We start from the raw sequence: 20,485 nt of genomic DNA, 5'->3' as shown, positions 1-20,485 counted from the left end.
TTCAAATTGAACCCTTTGATAGGGTTTGAGCCATTTTTACTAAACAGGCTTTCTCATAAAAAATCACCGTTTTTTTTCAATATCCCAAAATTTTCACCAAATGACCATGGCTTAAACATCAAATAAATAAAAAAAGCTTAAACTTTCACATTAAACAATTCATTTGCTCCTAAATGCTTAATTTTATCAGGAGAGCTGTTTGTTTGTGAGCTTTTGAAGATCTAGATATTTTAAGATTTTAAAATTACATTTTAAATAAGATCAACAATTATCTGATAACAACCAATTAAAGCTTATTTGTTACTCAACGCTTTAAAACGAAGTAAACAGTTTTCAGGTATTTTAGCTTTTTACTTAGTTTATGATAACACCAGTTTACAGCATTTTTGAACTCAGTAAACTGAAGGTCATTTCTAATGTGAAATCATACGCTGAATCCGAAAATGAAATTCAAAAAAAATCTCAGTAGAACCGTTTTTGAGTTATGCTCCAAATATGAAATTTCGGAAAAATTAAAAAAGTTCTTGTACTTAGATTGAAATATCTCGGACGACATAACAGTAATTAGAAAACTCTCTTTTGCATATTGAAGGTGAATAAATTTCTATCGATCATCTGAACACTGTTTTTGTGTTTGACCAACGGTATTGTTGATATTAGTGACTTTATGAGAAAAGTAATTATAAAAAACGCATTTTATAAGAGTAAATTTTTTTTCAACGAAAGTTTTAGACTCGATGGTAGCATCTAAAAAATCTGATTTTCTTTTGCGCTTGAATGTCAATTTAAAACAAAGATTTCAAATGGTTATTTATCAAAATCGGTTGAAAATTGAAGAAGTTATGGCTACTTTACCATGATAGTTTTTTTTGTAGTTTTTCATAATTTAACGAACCGCAGTACACTTATCATAGTATAGGAAGAATTAAACATGATAAATCTCACTCGCTCCAAGTCAAGATTATTTATAAGCTTACCAAAAGGTCACATGCCAAGTTTCAGGAAGATCTGACCATAGGGAGGGGTCGCTTGAGTCTCAAACGTGAATAAAATTTTGAGGTATTTTGCCCGGAAGGAACGAAAAATACTGGTTTTTCATCACTTACTTCTTTCATCACTAGCTAATGTACTTTTTTCCTAGCGTATTTCAAAATCTGTTATTTTTTGTTTTCTTTTTTTTATTCCAGAACAATTTTTTATACGCACCAGCAAATTTTTTTCTGAAATAAGGCCCACCTGTTAAAAACGTTGACCACCCATGGTTTAGATTGTCCATATTTATCTTTCGGAGCTATCCAAATTCTTCAATATTAAAACTAGAGTCCATTTGAATGCTGTTCATATAATAAGGTTGCCAGAATTTTTTCCATTCCCATCCGGGCCTACCAATTCCGGGCATTTTTTCAAGAAAACCTGGCAAAATCCGGGCATGGATTTCAATTCTTCAAATCCAAAAACCGGGCAAAAACCGGGCAAAATTCAGGTGTTATTATATATAAAAGCAAAGAAAAAATGCAAAAAAATGAAACTAATATTTTATTAATGCAATTGCAGACTTCCAAAAACTTTTTGGAAAACTTAAATATTTGAAGGTTTATAAAAGTAAATCAGCGAAATTATTTGAAACAACTGTTGAAAATTTTCATCCGTTAATCGATTTTGCTGAAACTTACTCAAAAACTTTGATTTTTTTTTTGGTTTTTTTGTGAAAATTGTGAAAAAATCCGGGCAATATCCGGACTTTTTTCACGATATCCGGGCAACCGGGCCGGACCGGACTTTCTCGAAATTTTACATCAAATATCCGGGCAAACCCGGATAAAACCGGGCAATCTGGCAAGCTTATCATATAATGATATCTAGTCAGCAAAAACCGAACTTAGGCTTTAAGAAAATTAACAATAAAAAACAATCATTTTTTTATGGTTAATTTTCTTAAAGCCTAAGTTGAGACAAATATTTCACCCGAAGACTGTAACTCGATTGGATTTTAAACAGAAAAGTTATTGCCGTTCAAAAATTGTATTTTGGTCGAAAATTCTCGTATGAAACGCAATGCGTAAAAAGTACTCATTGCGTGTTGGACAAAATTTGCGGCCTTTGAACTGCAATTACTTTTTTACTTAAAGTCCAATCGTGATGCAGTCTTCGGGTGAAATATTTGTCTTAAATTAGGCTTTATAAAAATTATCCATAAAAACAATAGGCTAGTGATGAAAAAAGTTATTGATGAATAACCAGTATTTTTTGTTTCTCCCGGGAGAAAACCTTAAAATTTTATTCACGTTTGAGACTAAAGCAACCCCTCCCTTTGGTCAGATCTTCCTGAAACTTGGCATGTGACCTTCTGGTAAGCTAATAAATAATTTTGACTTGGAGCGAGTGAGATTTTTTTTTTTTTTTTTAATTTTAATCATGCTGAGAACACAAAAGTTTATTATTTACTGCGAGGAAATGTATGCTATAATTAAACAATATTACGATAAGGATCTCAATGGAAGAAAATTTCCTTTAAAGAGATCCATTTCTTTTTTTTTTTAATAATGTTAACTAATCAAATATTATGCTACATTTACTTAAGTTTACTTATTAATAGTTAAAAGTACGACAAAAGAAAACTACGATGCTACAAAAACAAACAAAATTTGATTTAAAAAAACTGGTTGTTGATCGACTTTTTTAACGATTTAATTTTTCTTTTAATAACTGTACTACTTTGACTTTAAACATGGAACGGTTGTTGATGGTCTTTATTTCAGTAGGTAAAGCGTTGTATATTGTAGGTCCTATAAAAGAAATTCTTTTTTGCCCTAAAGATGTCATGGATCGGCATCGTTGCAAGTAATTATTTTGACGGGTATTGTGGGTTCTTAATCCCGTAGTAAAATTAAGGTTTTGGTTATTGCTACTCGAGTGTATATTATCATGAACATATATAACGGTTTGCAAATTACAGAGTTCGGTTATTGGAAGAATGTTGTGCGTTCCCAGAGAGTATAGTTGTTGGGTAGGAAAAAACAGGGGTAGTCTGAAGATGTTTTTCAAACATCTATTCTGTAGGGTCTGAAGTTTTTGAAGATGTGACAAGGAGGCTCTTCCCCATATCAAAATAAGATAGTTTAGATGAGACTGAATAAATGCATAGTAAAACTTTAAAAGAACATGTTGGGGTACTAAGTTTCTTAATTTCCACAAAACACCGCAAAGAGGAGAATTTTTTTTTACTAGGTTCTCTGTGTGACAACTCCAAGAAAGATTTATCATGTTTCATTCTACCTATACTATGATAAGTGTACTGCGGTTCGTTAAATTATGAAAAACTACAAAAAATACTATTATGGTGAAGTAGCCATAACTTCTTCAATTTTCAACTAATTTTGATAAGCAACCACTTGAAATCTTTGTTTTAAATTGAAATTCAAGCGCAAAAGAAAATCAGATTTTTAAATGCTACCATCGAGTCTAAAACTTTCGTTGAAACAAAATTTACTCTTAAAAAATGCTTTTTTTATAATTTCTTTTCTCATAATGTCACTAATATCAACAATACCGTTGGTCAAACGCAAAAACATTGTTCAGATGATCGATAGAAAATTTATTCACCCTCAATATGCTAAAGAGGGATTTCTAATTACTGTTATGTCGTCCGAGATATTTTAATCTGAGTACAAGAACTTTTTTATTTTTTCCGAAATTTCATATTTTGAGCATAACTCAAAAACGGTTCCACTGAGATTTTTTTTTGATTTCATTTTCGGATTCAGCGCCCGATTTTACATTAAAAATGTTAGTCAAGTTCACGATTTTTTTTTTAATTTTGTAAACTAGTGTAATTATCTGCAAAAATTGCATGTTGGTCAAAGTTCCCCCAGTTTACGCTACTTTAATTCTAAGTCTTGAGTTTCAAAATTGTTAAAAGAATTTTTAAGGCATGGAGAAGTTGAAAATGTTTTACAATACTACTTCCCAAAATTAAAAAATGACATATTTTGAAGGTTTCGTGCAGTAGAGTATTAAAATCTTAATTTTAAAATTCTCTCTAGATCACAAAATACCTGGAAAAAGTTACGTCAGTTTTTAGATTCCCGGGAAGACTATCAATAAAACTATGAAAATTTTACGCTATTATGCACATTATATGAATATGCAAATATGCATCAGAATATGAATATCTGAATATGAAATTTTTCTCATCGGTTTTTGCTGACTAGATATCATTCTATGAACAGCATTCAAATGGACTCTAGTTTTAATATTGAAGAATTTGGATAGCTCCGAAAGATAAATATGGACGATCTAAACCATGGGTGGCCAACGTTTTTAACAGGTGGGCCTTATTTCAGAAAAAAATTTGCTGGTGCGTAAAAAAAATTGTTCTTGAATAAAAAAGAGAAAACAAAAAATAACAGAGTTTGAAATACGCTAGAAAAAAAGTACATTTGCTTAGGGAATATCAAGTATATATGTAGAGAGTCTCGTGTATATTTTTACAAATTCTACTCCATATCATATTGAATGATAGTAGAAATGGTACGCAATACGAAATTAATTGCCTCTCCCAAATTATGTGTGTACATTAGTCTAGTTCACTTTTCTGCTTTTTTCGCTGAAAACAATGAGATTTACAGGGATTGATCCTCTTTCATTTTCGAGCACTGTAACTAAATTTGAGCTTATTTGAGTAAGTCTACAACGTGCGCTTGGAGATTTAGTGAAAAAAGTCTTTTTTTTAAGTTTCGTAAATGTGTTCCGGTAAGCTATTGTTTATTGAAAACTTTGAGTTTGTAATGCACGTTGATTGGTATTACAAGCAATTTTAAGGATCAGATTTCAAATTTCATGTTTTGGAAATGGACTTTTTTAGTGTCTAAACAAGGAACAGTAACAAATACCAAAAATTAAAGCTGTTTTGTATTTATGCCAAGCCTCTTCCTGTAGATTCCCTTTTCCCTCTACATTCCCTATGCTCTGATTTTTTTTTTTCATAGAAAACAAACTTTGAATGTTTTTAATTGATTTTGCTCGATCGATTCAAATGTCCTATGATTATGGTGAGTCCTTTTTAATTTATGTTTATTCTCTCTTTGTTTGTAGAATAATCTCGAAAAAATCATCTCAAACACACGCTCATTCTCATTCAAAGTCTTCAGAATCCAGGTTGGCAATTACCTCGATTGTACCCGGGCCTCGTACTGCTGATCCGGTTCCAGCCCCCGCAGCAGGTAGCTCATGCCCTGAGTGTAGTGATGCGAGTAGGGAAAGGCCGGCAGCACCACATCTCGCCAGTCCGTCCGGGACCACTTGTGATGCATGTTGTGACCCCCGTAGCTTCCGCTTCCCATCCCGACGATGCCACTTCCGCCTCCGCCTCCACCATTGAACGAGTACGCATCCATGGCAGGGATCTTCCGGTCGTATTCCAGCATCTGTACGGTTGTTCAGTCATGCAATTCCCCCCGGAGGGACAAGAATGATGCAATAAAAATCCAGACAAATCCGAGTTTGCATGTGTGATGTCCAGCAAATACCGTCCCGACCACATCCGGTCCAGTCCGAATAGAGACGTTTCCGGAAGAAGGGAAGACGATGATGACGACGACAACGACGACGACGACGATGATGATCATTCGATTTGACCGGCCACAAAAGTGCAGCAGACGACCAGCACCGGTGATGGTATCGGGAAATTAGAAAAGGGAGAAAACAGAGAGGAAGAATGAAATTAATTTTGTGTTATTATGATAGGTCATGTTTGATCTTCAGGGAATGATAAGCGTTAAGGATGCATATTTTGAATACCTTTACAGTTCTTCTCAACTTAATGATGGTAAGTATTTTATCTGAATATTTTTTTCAACATATTTATCTAGTAAATATGAAAAACTGTAGCTTTTATTGCAATTGTCTAAGAACGATTGTTTCTGTAACGTTAATGTTTTTTATTAGAGGCATTAATTTTTTTTAAGTATCTGCCACGAAACTTTCATGTATTCATTTTAAATTTGAACTGACCTCAGGGACGAATTTTTTTTTCCACGATGCCAACAATCCCACAATTGATTTTGATTTTTTTGGAGACTTAGTAAAAATACAAAATAATTTTTATCATCAAACTTATCTACTTTTCTTAATTCTATATCTCAACTTTTTTTTTATAAATGGTTTAGAAAAATGAAATTTAGCTATACTGTCAGAATTTTTTCTGCAACAACAACAAAATTTGTAGCTTATTTCACAAGTTTTTTTTTTTAATCCTGAAGTTTAAAAGGAACTTCTTAATTGAAGTTAATTTGAACATATGACAATCAAATCTTTATGCAGTTTTGAGCAAAGCTGTTAAATAATATAAAATATAACTTTGTGACTAACACAAAAAACTCAATTAGGGGCCGTTCAAAAATTACGTAACGCAATTTTAGATCATTTTCAACTCCACCTCCCCCCACGTAACACAATCGTTTAAGATTTTCTATCAAGAATCCATTGACCGTAACAAACTGCTATACCCCCTCCCATGGCCGTAGGAACGGGGAGGGGGGGGGGGTTGGCGATTAAACCCCCCCATGAGGATCCAGAACAGCAAGCGAGGTGTTCCACTCTACGCTCAAAATTTAAAATTCAGAACCAAATTATGATTATACAGTAAGGTTAATGAAGAGTAACAATCTAGACAAAAACTAATGCCATAACCTCAAAAATCCATCCCAAGTCCAAAATTCTGCTACACTTTTTCAAAATTTTCTCACTTGTTCTTCGAAGTTCAGGTCTGAATACAAAATTTTGAATTAAATTAAACCCATTTTGGAGGTTCTGATTCTATATTACCCATTACCAGAATTGTATTCCTATTTTAGTATTTCGGATTTTGTATCCAGTTTAGAATTCTTGATTTTCAGTTCGCATAATTAGAAATTAGAAAAGAAAAGCTTCTTTGAAATCCTAGTTCAAATTTGATTTTGCATTTTATATCAAAATCAAATCATGTCTTTTGAGATCACATGCATTTTCAATATTTTGATAATAGTTTTCCGAATAGAGAGAAATTTTGTGTCATATTCAAATTCGAAGTTCTTTAACTTAAATCTTACATAAATTTAAAAAATTTCAAGCTCTGAAATGACAATCCATATTTTAATTCTGATTCACAATACAGATTAAAAATAAATAATTCAAACAGTAATTACAAATGAACTACAGAATTTAAAATATACAATTCATGAATAAGGGCTCTAAACATGGCTCATAAAATTCTGATCTGGAATAAGATTCGGAAAACGTTTTTTTTTTGTACATTTTTGAAATTGTATGGAAATCCGGATACAGATTCAAAGCGCAATTTTTGAATTTTTGGTTCAGAACAGAGATTAAGAATGCAGATTTAAAATTCAAAAAAAAGATTGTACTTGTAAATAAATTTTACAATCAATATAAATTGTAGAGAAATTCAAGAAATCATGAACTTAGCACAATGCGGACCAAATACGAGATATCTCGTTTTTTTTTGCTAGCCAAAAGTGTGCTACATTTCAAAGTATAACTCGAATGGACTGAATTTGACTGTTAATCTTTATTCGACAAAATTGAACACAACATTGGCCGTGACTTAAAAATGCTAGATTTTAAAAATTTAGTCCAGGGGTTTCTGAGATGTAGAATGCCAAATTTCATTAACATTGTTAACACATTAAGGACACCAAAATTCGGCTTTTTATGTTTCAGGAATCAATAAATTATGAAATTCAAAATACTGCTAATTTTATATAGATATTTGAGTCACGGGAAAAGTTGTGTTAAATTTTGTAGAATGAGGTTTCATTATAAAATTCATAACGTTTGAATTATGCCATATAAAGCAGCATATTAGCGGCAAGCGAAAAAAACGAGATATCTTGTATTTGGTTCGCAATGTGTTAGTATTAGGTACAGCTTTTTAAAGCCAAATTTAGTAATGAAATCATTAATTTGGTTCAAGTTTGCCTCAAAAACTTTTTATCCGAAAATCTGATGATTTTCATCATTTTTTATGAAAATTTTATTTATTTTCATCGAAGGATAAAATCTTTGAATTTGCAAAATAGTTTGGAAGGTTGGGTTTGTTTGGTTTAAGTATTGAATAAGTGTTTTACGCCCTTGTTTTATGTTCAAATCAACTAAGTTTGATCTACCAGACTCTTAAACAAATTCAAAAATTTTAACTATAGATGAAAGCAAATAATTAGTTCACTTTTGACGTTTATTATCAATTTTCTAAAGTTACGACTTAATACGAAAACTTTTAATGTCAAAGTACTTAAAAAAAGAATAATCATATAGTGTCAAACATAATTTTTTTTTTTGTATTCGTGAGATTTTGGACAAAAAATTTAAGATAAAAATCAGTCACCAAAACCCCTCCCATGAGTCTGTTCTTCCTACGGCCCTGCCCCCTCCCCTCTTAGCGCGTTACGTAATAATTGAATGGTCCCTTATGTAAGGTTTTAGGAAATCGCCGTGTAACAAGACGGAAAAATAAGAAAACAACTGTTTTTTAACCCTTATCCGCTCTTAGTGTCAATATGACACTATTGGAAGTTTGACAGCTTTTAACTTTATTGAGGTGCATAAAAAATATTCGGGGACCCTCAATGAGTTTTTGAAATCATCTATTTGCATTATTTCTTTTTTATTGACGCACCCAGGAAGGCCAGAAAAAAAACTTCCTAATCAGACCATGAGGGTCAATTTGACATTCCTAGCCCAAAACCGCTACATTTCTCGTGTTTCTAAAAAACCGAAAAAACATGATTAATTCGAAAGAAAGACTGTCGATCAGCTTCATTTCAGCTACATCAGCTAAATTATATTTAGTGTTCAAGAAAGCTAAATTTAGAAGCTATTCGTTACACCTAAGGATCTTTTTTGTTTTTAAAATTTTTTAAGATTATAACCACAAAAAAAAATGTAAAAAGGTGGATTAATCCGTACTGTCAAAATTGCTTAGGCCTTCCAGGTAAATTTTGAAAAGAGGATTTAAAAGATGACGTTATTTGGCACATTTCCGCATCTTTAGATTGTCAAAATACAGACCTTTTGACGAATTTTCAAAATTAGCTGTTCTTCCAATTTTTTGTCAATTTGCAATCTCTCAGATTTTCTTGCAATTTAATTCAACTTTGCACTGGATTTTTAGTATATTCACGCAAGATTTCCGTTATAAATATTTATTCATCAGAAAAGAAATTTCATACCAATTCATAATAATTCTAATTTTACATTGGCACAGCAATACTTTTCTCAAATATGATACTTCAGCTGGAAGGACCTCGAAATTAAGATGAAAAATACAACTATCCTGAATAAAATTTATCATATTATTGAGAATAATAACAATTAACAGTTAACATGCCAACATGTGGTAAATTTGTTTTTATGTATGGTATCACTTAAATGAAATTGTTAGATTTGTACAATGAATTTAAAACGGATTTCAATTCAATCTTTGATGGCCATCTCTTCATTGGGTATATAAAAAACAGAGTCTTTGATTTCGATATTGATTAAGTTGATTCAATCCCGCATGATTCAAAACCAACGAAAACTTAAATGCAGTTCATCCATTTTACATGGCACAAAATTCACATATTTCAAAAGTGCAAAGAACTTTGGATTGGAGTTTTACTGCTTTAAAGGCGTTCTTCTTGTTTCTTGTATCATGTCTCCTACTGAATGACATAAAAATTGATGAGGGCCAGTATCTCAGACTATATGCCCTATTTGGAGCGTTAAATTCTAATTGGCAATTTTTTTCCTATCAGCTCTCGTTTTTAAGATGACTTTCCAGTATAGGCAAAAAATTATTTAAGATGTACATATGTGCATTTTTTTATTTTTGTATATTACGTAAATGATGTTGTTTTTTGTAAAGGAATTCAATACAAATGGATCATTAGTTATTCCTTTAAGCATAAGTCAAATTGATTTGCGGTCATCAGCAAAGTTGTTAAATAGATTGAAGTCTTTAATATTGAAAACTTATCTACTTTTATAAGTGCAGCCAGAAGAAGATATAATATGATCCACACACTACGAAAAAAATCTGTAAAATCACATCACATGTAATGTAAATAGAAAGAAGCATCATACATTACGGAATTTTCAGTCCTTGTTGGAAATTACATGTCATTAAAATTTTGCTACGTGTTAAATAAAAAATGATGTAAAATTTAGAAACGTGTCTAATAAAAATGATGTTCAATCTAAAATCGCTGAATATTGGAAGAAAAATTTCCAATAGGATTTTTTTTGTTTCATTTATTGTTATTTTGATTTAATAGTGGAATTTTCTCACTTCTGAGAAAATGAAATCTTTCTATAATTTTTCATTTTATTAAGTGTCAATTTTTTTTATCTCATAAATATTTTTTGTTAGAAGTAACATTCTTACATTTATTTTCTTCCCTGAAGTACCGTATCCAAAATTTAGTAACGTCGCTTCTAAAACTCAAATCCTGCTTCTTGAAGATCTCCAGGAACCAGCAAGATCGATTAACTTAATCGCGGAAAACTGTTTTAATAAAATACTCTTGTGCACGACTTGACACAACACTATGTTGACTTTTGTGTGTGCCTGTTTTCGACAGTCTGTATTTTTACATGACATCATCGCGTTCAGTGTATTGCAATATTAATAAAATTCGAACTCAATGTCCTATAACATTCCATGTCGTATAATTTTAAGAAATTTCTATTTCAGTGCTGTTAAGAATTTTATGTGTCCAGAAAAATGTTGGAAAATTACATCACATATGATGTTACGAAAAAGAAGCATCACATATGATGGAATTTTTAGTGCCAGTTGAATATTACACGTCTGTAAACTTCAACAGACGTGTAAATATGAAAGACATGTAGAATATGTAAGACGTGTAATATTGAATTCGCACAGAAAATTCCGTCACACATGATGCTTCTTTTTATTTACATCATATGTAAAGTAAATTTACATCAAATAATCGCGTTCCATGTCATGTAATGTTTGTGTCATTAGAATTCAGTGCTGTTAAGGATTCAACTTTTTTTATTTTGTAAATTTATATTAATAAATCGCGTTCCATATCATGTAATGATAAAGGTTTTCGATTTCAGTGTTGTTAAGGATTCAGATTTTCTTTCTGTGCAGGGCCGTAAGAAGAACCGACTTTTTGGGGGTTTTGGTGACTTAATTGTTCCTATAACAGTTGAGGTTGAACTTTGCATGCATGAAGAAAAGAAATACAATTTTTATGTTCTATCTTAAAGTTGCCAGAGTTTTTTGCCACGCGTCTGGACCGGCAATACCAGGCATTTATATTCAAAACCTGGCAAAATCCGGGCATGATATTTTAAAATTTTCAAGAAAAAATTTGAACAATATCCGGAAGGATTTGGTCAAGGCCAGAACAAATTTAAAATTCTTCTTTTAAAATTAATTAAAAACTGAAATCGAATTTTTTATTTCAATACTGAACCTGAATTTTGAACTTTCAACCTGCGTTCATAAATTGAATATCGAGTAAGAGGACAATTTTTGAATCTGACTTCAATATTATAGTTCCAATAAATAATGAATCAAAAAGCGAAATTTGCATAAGAGCCTTCAACCAAAAAGCTCTAATTTGAATACTGATTTTATTTTCATCAATAAATATCTTTCTTCAATTATTCATTCGTAATTCAACTAATGAATCTGAATAAAAATAATGAGTATCGAAAATAGAACTTGAAACTTATTCAAGTTTGAAATGAAAAACCAATATTCAAGACAGAATTTTGTTATAACCAATCGTAACAAGACTACTAGTTATTTCAAAATTTCTCCCATAACCTCGTCAACGTTCAGGCGAATCAATAAAAATCATGAAGAAAAATACTTGAAAAACTGTTTTCTAAATTCATGATTAAAAATAATGACTCAGTTTACATTTTCGTTTCATGATGCTAATAAAGTGGAGAAAATTTCGACAAAATCATTTTGGGATTGGATATTCGTGACTTTATTTTTATCATCAAGTGAAAAATTTGCTGTAAATCTGTAGGAGGAATGTGAACCTGGTAAAGATTTCGAAGGTTTAGCTTTAATCCTGAGCAAGGTTGCCGAAATCACAGAAAATTCTGTAAATTCAAAAAATTTCAACAAATTTTTATCACAGAATATGTATCACAGAACACAGAATTTTGAAATATTCACAAATTTCATTTTAAATTAAGAATTTTTACTTTGAATAAGAAAAGTATGAAAAATTGGTAATGGTCATTGATTTTTTCAACAAAAATGTAAAGAAGGCCCAATTTGTCATGAATTTTCAATGCAATTCAAAAACATAGAATCACAAATTTTTTGGCTAAAATCACAGGAAGTCACAATTTTTTTTCAAAAACATAGATATTCTTCCGGCAACCTTTGTCCTGAGTCGAGATGGTTACTCTTGAATCAACTAAGTTGTTCTTAAAAATTTGATAACAAAAATTACATTTTGAGTTTAGAGATGGACATTTTTCTTGGCTGTTTTGTACCCTAATGGGGGGATCGAAATCCCATACCTCCTCCCCTCATTCCAATGGCCATGATATGATCCATTGATTTTTTTTTTTAATTTCGGAATTGAATAAATTCAATTAAAATTTAACAGGAAACTTAATTAAAATTACTATTTAAGTACGAATCTTTCATAAAAACCTTAATTTATACCTCCAATAAATATTTTTTTTTATGAAATTAAAGTTCATATATCGTGCCCAAACAAATAATTTCTCAATATGTAAGATTATTATAAAGTCTGGTGGAGTTTGAAGAAATCAAATCTTTTCAAGAAAAGGCATTTGGTTTTTAGTAAGTGAATTTTCCTAAAAATATTTTTTTCAATTCATTTCAAATTTTTTGTTTGACTCCGTCCTCCACCAGAAGTTTTGGTGATATGTCGATCTTTATACAAAACTTGTCACTCTAATATTCGTTATGAATCTACTTGGTTGAAAAAAAATACGGGATCAAAGCAACCGAAGTATTTTTTTGAATTTAACCAAAGTATAAAAAGAGTTCAGATACCGGTATATGGATCAAAAATTTCCATTAAAAACTTTCATTGGTTTCTATCGAGATTTTTAACTTTTTATATCGTGGTTGACTTTAAATGAATCTTTCGATTCCTTCGATTATTTAAGCGAACATTATAACCATTTAAAGCAAAATCAGACAAAGACAGTTTTTTCTTGTTATTCAAATATCACGGCTTTAAAAACCGAACACTTTCTTAAAAAATTAATTCGAAAATACTTTAGAATTTCCAGTATCATTGGAAGATTTTTCTGAGCTACTGATTTTAAAATTTTGGACCATTTTACAACTTTACAAGACCACAGAATGTGAAGACATCAGCTCTAAAAATTGCAACAGTTAAAATTTGGTTTAGAAACCTATTAAAATATTTATTAAAAATTTAAAAAAGCGTTCATTACGTCGTATTTAACAAAATATATACAAAGTGTTTTATAACAAAAAAATCAAAAACTGACATTAACTAGTCGCAACTTGTTTCCATTAAGATTATTTGTAGCCTGGATAACATATTGTATATGTGATATACAAATTTTAAATTTGTTTTAATAACTTTTGCAGCAGTTGTCTGTGAATTCTTAAGATGTTTCATACTTTTTTTATATCTTGAAGATTTTTATAACTGTTCATTCGAAATGATCATTCAATCTTGCATAATCATTCCAATACGATTATTGCATTTATCGTGTATGGCAACATTGCACCAATACCCGATAACTGCAATAATCGTATTATTTTCCTCCTTTTTTTTCAATTTAATGGCACTAATATGTTCAAATTGAAAATCTTCTTAAGGTTAATAATTTCTACTGCATTCTGTAGTCCGAAAAAAAAATGCAGAAAAGGGACGGTCTCAAATAACGGTTAATGGTACAATTCACACAACATTTTGGACTGTCCATGTTAATCTACCCAAATCTGCCAAATCGAAACGATTTGTTACATTCTCATGATCACATGATATTGAGAGAGAGCTTTTATAGAGGTCACGATTGAATATAGGGGAAAACTGTACAAGACGCACCAGTTAAGAATAATCGCTTTTTCCAGCAATACCCATAATCTATGAACCAAATAAAAAGTTCACAACGATTCAAGGATCAGATTTACGGCTTATCAAAAAGAAATAATATGATATAAACACGATTTTGGTTATATTTTTTCAAAAATCCTAAACAGCCAGAAAACAAGCCGCGGGGTAGAACGCCAAAAGTAGTGGACAGAACGCACCATATGGAAAGTGTGGTGCGAAATGGAACAATGATTATACGGAATATTATAATTGACACATTAAATTTTTAATTAATTATTCATCGTATTTTTGTAAACTAACAATACTTTGGCAAAAAAACATTTATTATGTTTGCCGAAAATTGCCGAATTTGCCGAAAATTTTACTTTTGAAAATTCACTTTTTAAAATCCTTCTAGGTAAACGCCTTCAAGTAGGCAACGAAATTCAATTTCTTGGCTAATATCGCGGCAAACATGGCGGCAGATAATTGATTCGAGTCGAATATTGGTGCACCTTTTTAACTCAAACAAGGACGAACTTTGCATAATTATGCATTCTTATCGTAATTTGGGAGTTAGCAAATACAAAGACTGACATTATGTTCTGATATTCGGTTTTTCTTTAAAGTTAACAGCATTCAAAATTTGAGCGTAAAACACGTGGTCTTGCGGGCATTCTGCACCAATTTTGATTGATGGAAAGTTAGGTAATTATAGTAAAATATCAATAGTCATTCGAAAGTGCATACCAGTGTTATTACGAAAAGCTGCAGTTTGATCAGATAGCGCAGACTGATTTACCATAAAACCTTATATGTTAACCTTAAAAAATAACAAGTTTTAAGCAGAATCCATTAATCCTTCTGTTTCTTAGGAATGAAGTCGGTTCTTTAACTTTTTCACCTAAAAAATGATGAAAAAGCTCGTTTGCTACTATAAAAATGAAGAAAAACGCCATTCGAAACCAGAGGTTTGTGTATTTTTGAGAAAGAATGGCATGGGCCATTTTACCTCGCTGGTGCGTCTTGTACAGTTTTCCCCTAACGTCTCGAATTTATTCCGAACCTGCTCCAAAATTTTTGGCTCTGAGAAATGATTCGAATAATGTACATTAGACGATTTGGGGTCATTTTCGAATTCCCTTAAGCCCTGGGGTATAAAAAGCTTCGTGTTAGTAAAAAACTCATCCATGATTTTTTGCAGAGTTTTTAAGTAACGTTTACATGAGTATATTTGAACTTTTAGGTTTGTATGGAAAAGTTGAATATTTTGTACTGAAAAACCAACATCATTTTTGTTTCTTCTTTAGAACCGGGCTAGCTGAAGGTTTTTTTGCCAATTTAAAGATGTCCTGAAGTAAAATTTTCCGCTGAACATCTTTGTTAAAAACCGTAACTTTGTATTTTATTAGACAAAAAAGTTATTAGCTGTTTAACGTGGGTATGTCTTTTCGCATCGATAAACAATAAATTCAATTGACATCTCTGCCGGGTGTCTAGCAAGGTATTGCATGACTACTTTTTATGCAATATTTTGCGAGGCTCTAGCAGTAACGTCAATTGAATTTATTATTTATCAATGCGAAAAGACATATCTATGTTAAACAGCTAATAACTTTTTTGCCAATTGAGAAACGAAGTTACGGTCTTCAACAAAATCGTTCAGCGGAAAATTTCCTTTAGGAATTTTATAAATTTGCATAAAAACCATCAGCTGCCTCGGTTGTATAGACGAAACAAAAATGATGTTGATTTTTCAGTACAAAATATTTAATTTTCCCAAACAAACCTTAAAGCTAAAATTTACTCATGAAAAAGTTACTTAAAAATTCTGCAAAAAATCATGGATGAGTTTTTTACCAACACGAAGCTTTTTAGACCCCAGGGTTTGGAGAATTCAAAAATGACCCCAATTCGACCTCCCAGCATTTCACCATCTCTTCTCAAATATAACTTTCGAAAACCAAGAAATAGGAAATAAATAGGATGCAATGATTTAATCGGAGATAAGATAATAAAAACTCACATTCGTTCCCATGTAGGTGTGATGGGTCTTCCGGTTGATGGCATCCATATAGAGACCCTCGTGTCCTGCCAGTACATCTCCATCCACCAATCGGTAGTAAAGTTTGTACTCCTCAATGGGCGAGTGTGAATCCACGATCCAGGAAATGTTGTACCGATCCTTCCATTGGCTATTGGGCATGGATCGAAACACAGCAGCTTTCGGTTTCCCAGTCAAGGTAACCGTTTTTCTCGTCTTGCCCAGCTGATTGTCCGCTATGCAGCTGTAATTTCCGAAATCCTGCGGATGAACCTTCCGGATGATGAGGGTATGACGTGCCCCTCGATTTTCGATCACGTGCCGCTCCGTCTGATCGATCTGCATCGTGTCCTTGTGCCACAGTACCTTCAGTTGGTTTTTAAGGTTTCGGAGCAAAAAGAAACAAGAAAACGAGAAGCGAAAAAAATAACGATTTCCACGGGTCAGACACTCGTACCACTACTATTTGCAGGCTGATCGAGGTGCATATGGAGATTTTTTAAAATGCTGCTACCACACTAGTTTGAGCTGTTGTATTTTGCATACTTACTTCCGGTTGTGATTCTCCGTGAACGATGCACACGAGCATCGCTTCCTGACCTTCGCCGGAATAAACGATGGGGTTTTCCACGCTGATCTCCGGAGGATCTGAAAGAATAATACCAAAAGGAGAACTGTTTAAGGTTGTCGATCAACGTATCTGTTTTGTCGTCTCACAGTTCTAACTACAATTTTTTTTTTGTGTGTAGTTTCATTAACTGTCAAAATCAACATGGTTGAGCGAGAGTCCAAGGAATCCAACTATTTTTCTTGCTTTAACCCTGATCTGTCCCTGAAATTTTTAACCCTTTACAGTCCCTGGAGTGACAATTTGACACTCCTGACAAAAACCAATATATCTCTTTTGTTTTCCAACCAATTTTCATAGCTTTCGAAAAACCTTTTGAAGCAGACAAATTCAAGCAAAAATAACTGTTTTAATATGCTCTCCTGATCGGGATTATATCAGGATATGTAGTGAAAATCCACTAAATACAACTTGTTTCATGTTTTAAGATTTTTCACGTAATCAGCAGCATACTATTATAGGTTTGACAAAGATAGCTTAACAAGTGTGAGCAGTTGATTAGAAAGAATGCAATCATGTTAGTGTGAACATCGACGATTATTCGAACACCCCTCATTATGCATAAAAATATATCGAATATTTCTTCCGAATCGCCTGTCACATTAGACTGAGTCGATTTGGGGTCATTTTGGAATTCCTCAAACCCTGGGGTTTAAAAAGCTTCGTCTTATTCCAAAACTCATGCATGATTTTTTCCAAAATTTTTAAGTAACGTTTACATGAGTAAATTTGAACTTTTAGGTTTGTATGGGAAAATTGAATATTTTGTACTGAAAAATCAACATCACTTTTGTTTCGTCTGTGGAACCGAGCCAGCTGAAGGTTTTTATGCCAATTTATAAAATTCCTCAAGGAAATTTTCCGCTGAACAACTTTGTCGAAGACCGTAACTTCGTATCTTATTAGGAAAAAAAGTTATTACCTGTTTAACCGGGGTATGTCTTTTCGCACTGATAAACAATAAACTCAATTGACATCTCTGCAGGGTGCCTAGCAGGGTATTGCATGAATACTTTCCATGCAACACTTCGCGATGCTCAAGCAGTGATGTCAATTGAATTTATTCTAAATCAATGCGAAAAGACATACCCCTGTTAAACAGTTAATAACTTTTTTCCTAATAAGATACGAAGTTACGGTCTTCGACAAAGTTGTTCAGCGGAAAATTTCCTTGAGGAATTTTATAAATTGGCACAAAAACCTTCAGCTGGCTCGGTTCCACAGACGAAACAAAAGTGATGTTGATTTTTCAGTACAAAATATTCAATTTTCCCATACAAACCTAAAAGTTCAAATTTACTCATGTAAACGTTACTTAAAAATTTTGCAAAAAATCGTGGATGAGTTTTGGACCATGACGAAGCTTTATAGACCCCAGGGTTTGAGGAATTCCAAAATGACCCCAAATCGACTCAGTCTACTGTCACATTAGTTAATACAGTTTAAGAAGTTCGTGCTCAATCGCCTTTTGCGCAAAGCTCGGCAGAATCTCAATTTAGGTCAATCGAGCAACCATAGATTTCCTCTGGTAACCTGAAGTGGTTCTTTCACAATGGCAATCCTCCTAAGATTTTAACTAAATTGTTTGCATGCGAAATGCCGAGTTTTGAGAAAATCTCTGGTTGCTCCTGTGGAAAAGTTGACGTGAGTCAAGTTTTCCAAAGTCCAATCTAAAAGTTTGAAAACGCTATCGAATTTTAACATTAATCCCTTGATTCTATTAACGTAAAACGGGGTAACTTTGATCAACATGATTTTTTTTTCCAAATAATCATCAATAACTAAGTCTAAAGTTAAATTATCTCAAAATATTTTTCAACCTTTCAAAACCTATCAGTTGAGTTTTAAATTTGGAAAAAACTTGGTTTGTTTTTGAAAATTTCAAATGCAAGTATTAATGTAATTTCATAATCTTGTAATATCTATTTTTTCGAAGGTTTGCAAACAAACAACCTTACTGAGGAAATCAATGCGTTTAGAAGCAGAACGTTGCTTATTGTGAGAGCGCAACTTTTTTCTTAGTTAATGTATAGTTCTGGTCAAGTTTATGTAGTATTTTTAGGTATTTTTTTTATATTTAGTATATGTAGTATTTTTGGGTAATTCTTTTATATTTAAAAAACAGGGACATTTTCCAAGAGTAAGCCAATCTAGGAAAAAAGGCTAGAGACCCTATCAAATGGTGAAGTTTGAAGGAAAAAATTTAATAGAAATAGTCCAAGGGCATAGGGTGTTGAATAAAGTAAAATTTCATTTTTTTTTCGTAGTTAAAATTTCATAAGTACTTTTAAAAAATTTAGCCTTTTGATTTATTCAGCATTATTGTCCATCTTTCGATTTAAATTGTTGTTCGTTCTTTAGTAGAAACTGAGAGAGGGATCAAAGCAAGTAATTTTAGTGCATCAGGGGAAAGTATTCATGAGAAATTGAAACACTAGTCTTTTCACATTGAGGGCTGCGATGTTTTTTTTTTTTTTGGACCTCAAATAAATCTTACGAAGGTGTTTTGTATCCTTTATGATCAGGAAAACTCGTTAAAACCGTCAAAATAGAGACACATCTATGTTCCTCCAAATCATCATATTTTAAGCAGAGATGAAATCGATTTTGGAACCATTCTTTAAGAAGTCTAATAAATTTCTGCAACCATGTTTTACGTTCAAAGGAGTTCGGTACTGGTTTTAAAAATATGAAACATGCCACATTCCCCTTAACATAAAAAAATCGAAAAATATAAAAAAAGTAATCAATCTTAGCCCGTTTTACGATACGACAAGTTTTATTCGAATAGATGTAAACCGCCGCTATTCGCAAAACTGTCCCATATGTTAATACAACGAACCGAGAAAAACGGTTTTAAAGATTTTTATAAACTTTTGAAATTAATTTTTACGGCCTTATCGGTGAATGTTATGTTCTCATAGTGAGAACATTCCAAGAGTTGAAAATTATAGATGGATAGAAGAAGATTAGAAGAAAATTATAGGTGTTGAAATGAGCGGGTAGAAATTTTAAAGAAGCATTTTCACCACATACTTAACTTTTGTTCAATCACGAATCAACTATTTTGAAATGATAGAATCGGACAGGGTTGAGTCTAACACAACACAATAGTTGATCTTGCGTGGTTCGCACCGCGAAACTTGCAGTGCGAACGAACAAAAGGAAAGCATGTGGTCGCTCTGAAAAGCTCCAAAAGTATCCAATTTGTTAATGTTTCACGTGACTTCTTATGAACTTCATTGAAATAGCGTCACAGAAAATCGTCAAAGAATTTTAGGTTCAAATCACAGAAATCAAGATTTTTTTTCTATAAAACACAGATTTTTTTTTCGGCAACCTTGGGTTGGACACTACAGGAGTAAATTTGATGATTAAATGAACTCTGATTTGTCTCAGATGTTGTAGCAACTCGTTAAAAAAAACTAAACAGCACAATTTCAAGAACATTTTGTGGAATATCCTATAACTGTTCAGGATTTTGAGGAAAATCTCCAGTTTGCTGTTTATTTCCTTAAAATAACTTCACGTCGATTTATATCTTCTTTTTTTTAGCAAGAGTATTAAATATGAGTTTTTATTTAAATTTCTCTAGAATTTCCTTTAAATTTTCATATTTTTCCATCCGGCGCACAGTGGGGCAGGACCTATGAAAGCTTGGACAAAACCCCATTTTGTAAATTTCAAAAATTCATCACTTAATTTAGGCTTTTCAGAATCTGGACATTA

At 32.1% G+C, this 20,485-nt stretch overlaps 1 protein-coding gene across 1 annotated transcript in view; it reads right to left on the bottom strand.

The window, feature by feature from the left end:
- LOC129753736 (neural cell adhesion molecule 2-like) overlaps nt 1-20,485 on the bottom strand; it is a 68,663-nt gene that overhangs the window by 18,287 nt on the left and 29,891 nt on the right. The window contains exons 4-6 of the mRNA XM_055749580.1: nt 16,679-16,776; nt 16,111-16,494; nt 5,170-5,426 (exon numbers count right to left, since the gene is read on the bottom strand). Of these exons, the coding sequence (XP_055605555.1) occupies nt 5,170-5,426; nt 16,111-16,494; nt 16,679-16,776 (739 nt within the window). The remainder of the gene's footprint in view (nt 1-5,169; nt 5,427-16,110; nt 16,495-16,678; nt 16,777-20,485) is intronic.

Source organism: Uranotaenia lowii, chromosome 3, assembly GCF_029784155.1.
Source record: "Uranotaenia lowii strain MFRU-FL chromosome 3, ASM2978415v1, whole genome shotgun sequence".
NCBI classification, from domain to species: domain Eukaryota; kingdom Metazoa; phylum Arthropoda; class Insecta; order Diptera; family Culicidae; genus Uranotaenia; species Uranotaenia lowii.
The sequence above is the reverse complement of the archived record's forward strand: the minus strand, read 5'-3'. Positions and strand labels throughout refer to the sequence as shown.